This window comes from Tasmannia lanceolata, unplaced genomic scaffold, assembly GCF_043159265.1.
Source record: "Tasmannia lanceolata isolate RefF3 unplaced genomic scaffold, GAP_Taslan_0.1 ptg000012l, whole genome shotgun sequence".
NCBI classification, from domain to species: domain Eukaryota; kingdom Viridiplantae; phylum Streptophyta; class Magnoliopsida; order Canellales; family Winteraceae; genus Tasmannia; species Tasmannia lanceolata.
The window spans coordinates 35,132,688-35,140,146 of NW_027518689.1; the positions used below are offsets into that span (position 1 = coordinate 35,132,688).

Below are 7,459 nucleotides of genomic sequence, written 5' to 3' on the forward strand. Positions count from 1 at the left end.
TTAAAATTTGATTCAACAGTCAAAAGACATTAAATCATTAAAATATCCAACAATTAGGACTTGTTTTTCCTTTACCCTTGGTCATTAGAATCTCCAAACGATTTTGGCCATTGAATTTTCGCCAAAACTGAGAATTGGGTGTTCACAAAAGCCTTGGCCAAAGGCTGCTTTCCATCTATTTACTACCGCCCATTTGGAAAACAACAAAATCTGATTCCCTTTCTCATATTCATATTTACTATTCTATGTGTATTCTTTTTTACTAAGAAATAGTAATCTACGAAGTACATCCAATTATTCAATAAAAGTAGTGAAATGGGCAGAAATTTTCACTTTCAATGTTTTTGATACAAAGATTAAAGCTTTCGAAAGAATTTATTTAAAAACTAGAAGTTTTGACAAAATAAATGATTTTTTCACTTTCAATGTTTTTGATACAAAGATTGAAGCTTTCCAAAGAAATTAAAAACTTGAAGTTTTGACAAAACGCATCTCGTTCTTAGATTAGAAAAATGGTATTTGTTGTCAAAGAGAAATTTTAATCTCTAGTGTATGTTAAGCAAGTAGTACTTAAGAATAATTTTTAAGAAATTAAACTTTTTTACTAACTCATGATTCTCACATACTAGTTAGAAATTGTGAAACATGTGCAAGACGACAAGAAAGAGTATGATTGTGATTGGAGGCCAATGTTCCTCTCAAATCTGACTAAAATACCCCTACACTGGGTCCCGGCTTAAATTTTACACCGTGTTGGGAGCATGGTTTAAAATTTCCGTTTCAGTACTGGTTTCGGTACTTGAACTTTCGACCGAAATTTCGAAATTTGGTACAAAACACGAAATGAATATTTTATTTAATATTAAATTTCGGCCGAAATTTCAGTAAAATATTAAAAAAACAGGTTTTTTGGGTCAAATTTCGGAAAAACCGAAATTTCGACCGAAATAAATGACCGTTTCGGTTTTGGTCAATTTCGGTGTCGGCCACCCAAAAAACTGATCCACCTCCTTTTTTACTTGGGACAGCCCCCTCTAGTGCAAAAGAGTAGTCATAAATACAGTAGGGGGGTGTCCGATGTAAAAAGGACAATTTTATCATTTCCCATTTAATTTTGAGTCCAACATTCATTTTTGGACTCACAATCGGTTCTCAAAATCCAAAAACACAGGAACTTAATCTTTTATAATAGGAAGTATGGTCTTATTGAACAAAGAGGAATGCTAAACTCAAGGGCGCCTTGCAAAAATAAGGGAAAAAGACGGCATCATTGGCTGCATGTCAACAAACTCTGACTTTGCAGCCTTATAAATGCAGTTTGTAAACGTGAAGCCAATGGAAGTATTGTGTGATTGAACAAAACGGAATGCTAAACTCAAGGGCGCACTTGCAATAATCAGGGGAAAGGACGCCCTCATTGGCTACATGTCAACAAACTCTCTCACTTTGCAGCCTTATAAATGCAGTTTGTAGACATCCAGCCAATGGGGGCACCTTTATCCCTGATTTTTGCAAGGGCACGCGGCCTTTATAAATACAGTTTGATGACATGCAGCCAATGAGGGTGCCCTTTCCCCTGATTGTTGCAAGGGCGCTGTTGAGTCTAGCATTCCTCTTGACCAAAATATAAGGGCGATGATATTGTCACCCCCCCTAAATTACGCATTCGCTCCCCTTTTGGCTTGATTTGACGTCAAAAAGCATTAATAAGGGGGGCAGACAATATCATCGCCCAAATATAAAACAAATACTTCTACTAAGACCACATCAGATAAAATTCAAAGAAGATTTCACTAATTCTTGAAGGAATAATGACAGAAATCCTAATTGCTAAAGCTACCTTAGTTGCCCAATATACCAAACTACTAAATCTACCACACCTAAACAAATCAAATCCAATCCAATCTCACAGTATCCAAATATTCTAACATTACCCCTATTTTACCTTGAAAAAATCCACCTAGATACACGTTCTAAAAATCACACTCACAAACGAAGCCCATATATAGATTCTTCCAAAATGCTTTCTTCTTAGTTTCAATCTCCCTCTTCTCCTTCCTCATACCAGAACAACATGGCTCCAACTATGAACAATTCCAAATCCTCTAACAAAGAAACACATGAAGAAGAAGAAGAATCATTCATGTTCGCCATGCAATTAACAAGCGCTTCCGTCCTCCCCATGGCTTTGAAGGCAGCAATAGAGCTGGAGGTGCTAGAGATCATAGCCAAAGAGGGCTCAGGGGCAAAACTCTCCCCTTCTCAGATCGTCTCTCAACTTCCCACTCAAAACCCAGATGCCCCTACCATGCTCGATCGAATTCTTCGACTCTTGGCTAGCTACTCCATTCTTACATGCTCTGTTATCACCCATGAAAATGGCCAAATTGAGAGACTCTATGGTTTGGCTCCTGTGTGCAAATTCCTTCTTCAGAACCAACACGGGGGCTGCCTTGGCCCTTTGCTAGTTATGAACCAGGACAAGGTCTTCATGGAGAGCTGGTAAGATGAGAAACCGTGAAACAACCAATTACTTCAAAAGCTTTAGCCATTAGAGGTGGTAATATTTAATCATTGGGTTTTGCTAACTGGGTCATTTAATTGCTCTTGGCAATATGAAATTACACCTATTTTTAGACATTTACACAAAAATAAAGATCTATCATATACCTCAATTTGAGATGAAAATGAATTCCCCATTGGTAACAAATGGTTATCCATTAAGTGGGGAAAATAGTATTTAAAAAGTTAGAAGAGATTTTTTTTCTCAAAGCATGTGTAAATTCATGTTCCTAATAGCAATTAAATGACGCTTAACAAATGCCCTAAAGTTAGCAAAACCCTTTATCATTTTCCTTCAACACTCTTCCTTACGTGAGGCCCCTCATTTTAATGGGTTGGCCGTAAAGGTGCATTTTTAATATTAAGGAGTTGTTGGATTTTAAACTTTATACCAAGTGAGCCAAAAATTTAATCTATTACAGTCAGTGTTGTATAATCATTTATACTTCAACATTAACAAAGAAGGGAAAAAATGTTTCTAGATTTCTTTTGATGTGGGTGTTTTTTATTTGTCATTTAATTAGTTATAGATAGATTTTTTAATTTTTTTTTCTTTGAATCAGGCACCAGTTGAAAGAAGCAGTTCTAGAAGGGGGAGTCCCTTTCGACAAAGCTTTTGGAATGAACGCATTTGAATACCCAGGCACGGATCCCAGATTCAACGAGGTTTTTAACAGAGGCATGTCGAATCACACCACTTTAATTATGAAGAAGATTTTGGAGACATACCGAGGGTTTGAAGAGTTGAAAGTTTTGGTGGATGTGGGAGGTGGGGTTGGAACAACGCTTAATATGATTGTATCTAAGTATCCGCATATTAAGGGAATTAATTTTGATTTGCCTCATGTGGTAGCTGATGCTCCTCCATCTTCAGGTATATCTATGGGTCTTCTTTCTTCTTTTTCTGTTTTCTTACTTCTTTCATGTTGGGTTTGAAAATGAATAGAGCTAGGGTATGATATGGTTGCAGGTGTGGAGCATGTAGGGGGAGATATGTTTGTTAGCGTTCCAAGCGGAGGGGAAGCCATTTTCATGAAGGTGAGTATGGTTGCTTGTGAGAATTTTACTAAATTTATTATAGAAAACGAGTTAATACACTTCTAGTTTATCCTGGGATTCCTCATCATTTTTAGGAAAAGGACAAATTACTCGAAAAAGACAAACAAAAAGTGTGCGTATTCAAAAGAGGGACCATATATACACTAAAGATATGTGAGGCACAACAAATTCATTATCCAACTGACTTTATGAAATGTTGGGTATGCTTTTCTACTAATGTCACGCCACTCATCAATGACACAACATCATTTCTCAAGCATGGCGTGTTTGGCAATCATCATTCATGATTTTTTTTAATAGAATATTTGCTTAGGGGAACAACTCTGGTCCGGTTGGATCGGGTTGAGGTCAACCCTAACCCGGGCCGCAGGTTGAGGATGGTAAACCCTAATCCAACCTGCCTCTAAATCTCTCAACCCTATCCGAACCCATCTACCGAAATCGGGTCGGGTTGAGTTGGGTTGGTTGGGGTTCACCTTGGGCCAAACAAAAAAATACAATGACCTAAAGAAAATCATGACAAAATTAGAGCGCGAAGATGGGGTTCGGGTTGGGTTGCCGAGGCCTCGACCGTAAAGTCTATGAACAATCAAACTATGAACAATCAATGGATTGGGTACATGTGCTTGGTGGACCAGCATGATATCCATTCGTTAGAAATTTTAATAAGTCTACACTACGAACAATCAAGGGCCCTGGTACATGTGCATGGTGTGCGAGCGTGGTATCCATTCACTGGTAGTAGTCAGTCAAGTGTGTCTGCTTAGCGGTTTTCATAAATTTGATGGAGTTGGTATATATCCCAACACTTCGGTGCGTCTGCTAAGTGGTGATTGCTTTGGTTAGGTTGCAGGGTCAGGGGAAGAGGATATTAAAAGGAGAGCTTTTATATGGTGTATGCGCCTATAGTCAAGAATTTTTCAAAAAGTACCGTACAGCCCATACCATAAGATGATCCAAATTGTCCATTTGATGGGCCACAATGTAAATAGGGTGCCCCCAAAATCATTTACTGAGGATGATCCCAGCCCTCCAATCTATAGAGGAACGGCATATGATGGAAACCTCTAGAGATTGGAGGGTTGGCATAATCCTAGGGAAATGATTTTGGGGCACAACCAATTTCACAATGGTCGAATTCAAATGAATTTTAGGCCCTGTTTGTTTTGTATTTTAGGAACTGATTTTGAGTCCAAAACTATTATTGGACTCAACTGTGACAATTTCTTGATTAAGGGCAGATTAATCTATGTTTTGATAACCAAAAGCAATTTCATTAGTTTTGATTATAGCACAACATCATGATGAGTCAACTTCAAACTCGGATTTGTTGAATGAGCTGGGTAACAAATTGAGTTAACCTTCAACAAGGAGAAAAACATCCCAACCAACTGGCAATTATGTGAATTCATTTATTTATTTATTTGAAATAGTGAATTTTTATAAGAAATGCAAGGCCACGACCAAGACGGTCATGGAGCAAAAAAGCAATAAAGAAGAACACTACAAGGATAACATAGCTCAATGAGGTAAGAAATCAAAAATCTCTAATGCCGCTCTAGACACTTCCACAGGATCTAGCAGGTATGCCTCTCCATTTGGATATTTAGAAGCGTTGAAGGAGATAGTTTTAGCTATCTAATTAAGAAAAGCTGGACTAAATTGGGAGAGGAAAGTGGCTCTTCTACTATAATTTCGTTGGCGTAAGGGATTAGCAACTGTCCATAGAGACTTCTAATCTTATAGATGAAATAAAAGATATGTGTTTGTTTGGTGTTTGCTCTTTTTCTCCCATTCTCATAAGTGTCAACGATTTGGCTCATTGTTTAGCCAAATTAGGAGCTTCTAGCGAATCATTTTATACATATCCCTCAAAGTGCACTCGTAATCCCTTCTTTTATGATAAAATTGTTTTTTTTTTTTTTTTTGTATAAAAAAAGAAGAAAGAAAAACATGAATATTACATGAAACTTGCAGTGGATACTTCATGACTGGAGCGATGATCATTGCTTGAAACTTCTGAAGAATTGCTATAAAGCACTACCGGAATCTGGAAAGGTGATCATTGCCGAGTGGATTATTCCGGCAACTCAGGCAACGAATCGCGCTACTAACAATGTCTTTCATATGGATATGCTCATGTTGGCTTACAATCCTGGAGGAAAAGAGAGGACCGAGAAGGAGTTTGAGGCCTTAGCTAAGGAAGCTGGGTTTGCTGGTGTAAGAGTTGTTTGTTGTGCTTATGGATCTTGGATCATGGAATTCTACAAAAACATGTGATTTCTAACATCGCAATATTAGGAAGTATTTATCTATTTATGTCAGTATGTTGGAGAAACTTTATAGTTTGTTTGTAATTTTATTCCTAGGTGGAACATGAAAACATGTTATGACTCTTGAATTGTTTTAATAAAGATTTCACTACAATGTAATGAGTCCTACCTTTGAAGAATTCGAACCGTTCAATTGACAGGTCTTGCTTTGGATCTTCTGTAACAAAAACTACACTAATTATGCAATACTAACTCACGTACGACATCCATCTGTCAAATCACTAGTGCGTCGCCACTGTAGAGCATGTCAGTTCTCCTTCATCTGTCCACACACTACGTACAACATCCATCTGGGCCATACGGAACCTCTCATTGCCCCCCAGAGCTGACCAGAGCTGACCCTAGATTTTGCCCTGGGCTGATACCATGTTGGGAGGAATGCTAAACTGAGTGGCGCCCTTGCAAAACGGGATGAAAGGGACGAAAGTGAAATTAATGTTCTTCACTTTTTTCATATTAATTATAAAATATAAATGCACTTTGATGATTGACAACCAACAAGAGCACCCTTTCGTCCCATTTATGCAAGGACATCCTTCAATTTAGTATTCCTCTTTCTGTGGATTGGGGACCAAGTTTTGTTAGCTGTACTCTCTTCTAAAGTCATATTGGCAGTGCAGAGAATGAAACCGAAACCGTGTTTACCCGAAACATTGCAAAATTTCGACCGAAATTTTGAATTTCGACAAATTTCGGTCTGAGATTTAAGGAAAATCCCAAAAAAATTGGGATTTTAACGTTCTTTAATATTCTGCTGAAATTTTAGGACTAGATAAAATATTACGTTATTTGTTTCGGTGAGGACCGAAACGAATTCCGAAACCGAAATTTAAAACCTTGCGTTTTCCAATGTAGGATTTTTGCTTTTGCATGTAATCCCCAACAATCTCTCCCTTCACACGGAAGCAATGTGGGAGCTACGAGCTCATCTCCGAGAAGGGGTGTAAACGAGCCGAGCCGAGCCGAGCTTGGCCAGGCTCGGCTCGGCTCGTTAAGCTCACAAGTGAGGCTCGGTTCGGGCTCGGGCTCGGCTCGGTCAGGCTCACGAGCCTTACCGAGCTCGGGTTATATTATGTTCACACCCCTCATCTTCCCTGGACAGCCCTACTAGTGTAATTTGACTACTTTTTTTACACTATGGGGGGTGGTCCTAGTAACAAATGGGGTTCCAAAAATGAAGTGACATATTTTGCCCCCCCTTTTCACTCCATGGACAACCCTTTTAATGTATATATTAATATATAATATATATATTTAAATATATTAAATTCTTAACGAGCCTTAACGAGCCGAGCCGAGCCGAGCCTGGCCTAACTTGGGCTCGGCTCGTTAAGGATTCGAGCCGAGCTCGAGCGAGCTTCCGAGCCTGAGCCAAAATTGACACCCTTATCTCCGAGGGAATTTCACCGTCTTTGCTTTTAAATGGAACCCCATCCTAACAGTCTTTTTCTTTAAGATATGATTGGATGGGGATGCAAATTGTTCAAGGCACGACAGAAGTACCA

The 7,459-nt window shown here is 38.6% G+C and overlaps 1 protein-coding gene across 2 annotated transcripts; it reads left to right on the forward strand.

Moving 5' to 3' along the window:
- The first annotated feature begins 1,804 nt into the window (after positions 1-1,804).
- On the forward strand, positions 1,805-6,062 carry LOC143887974 (caffeic acid 3-O-methyltransferase-like). 2 transcript variants are annotated; one of them, XM_077392234.1, is made up of 4 exons: positions 1,805-2,502; positions 3,126-3,436; positions 3,515-3,600; positions 5,599-6,062. In XM_077392234.1, exons 1-4 carry the CDS (start codon positions 2,075-2,077, stop codon positions 5,899-5,901), a joined length of 1,128 nt encoding a protein of 375 aa, XP_077248349.1. In that variant the 5' UTR covers positions 1,805-2,074; the 3' UTR covers positions 5,902-6,062. The 2 variants fall into 2 exon arrangements, with proteins under 2 accessions (XP_077248349.1, XP_077248350.1); XM_077392235.1 differs by having other exon boundaries at positions 1,807-2,502; positions 3,533-3,600.
- The last annotated feature ends 1,397 nt before the right edge of the window (positions 6,063-7,459 follow it).

Excerpts from the sequence above, each read along its gene's own strand:
- LOC143887974 (XM_077392234.1), top strand. The coding sequence starts at position 2,075 with ATGGCTCCAACTATGAACAATTCCAAATCCTCTAACAAAGAAACACAT. Across the intron at positions 2,503-3,125 it reads AAGGTCTTCATGGAGAGCTG|GCACCAGTTGAAAGAAGCAG; the intron begins GTAAGATGAGAA and ends TCTTTGAATCAG. Across the intron at positions 3,601-5,598 it reads GGGAAGCCATTTTCATGAAG|TGGATACTTCATGACTGGAG; the intron begins GTGAGTATGGTT and ends TGAAACTTGCAG.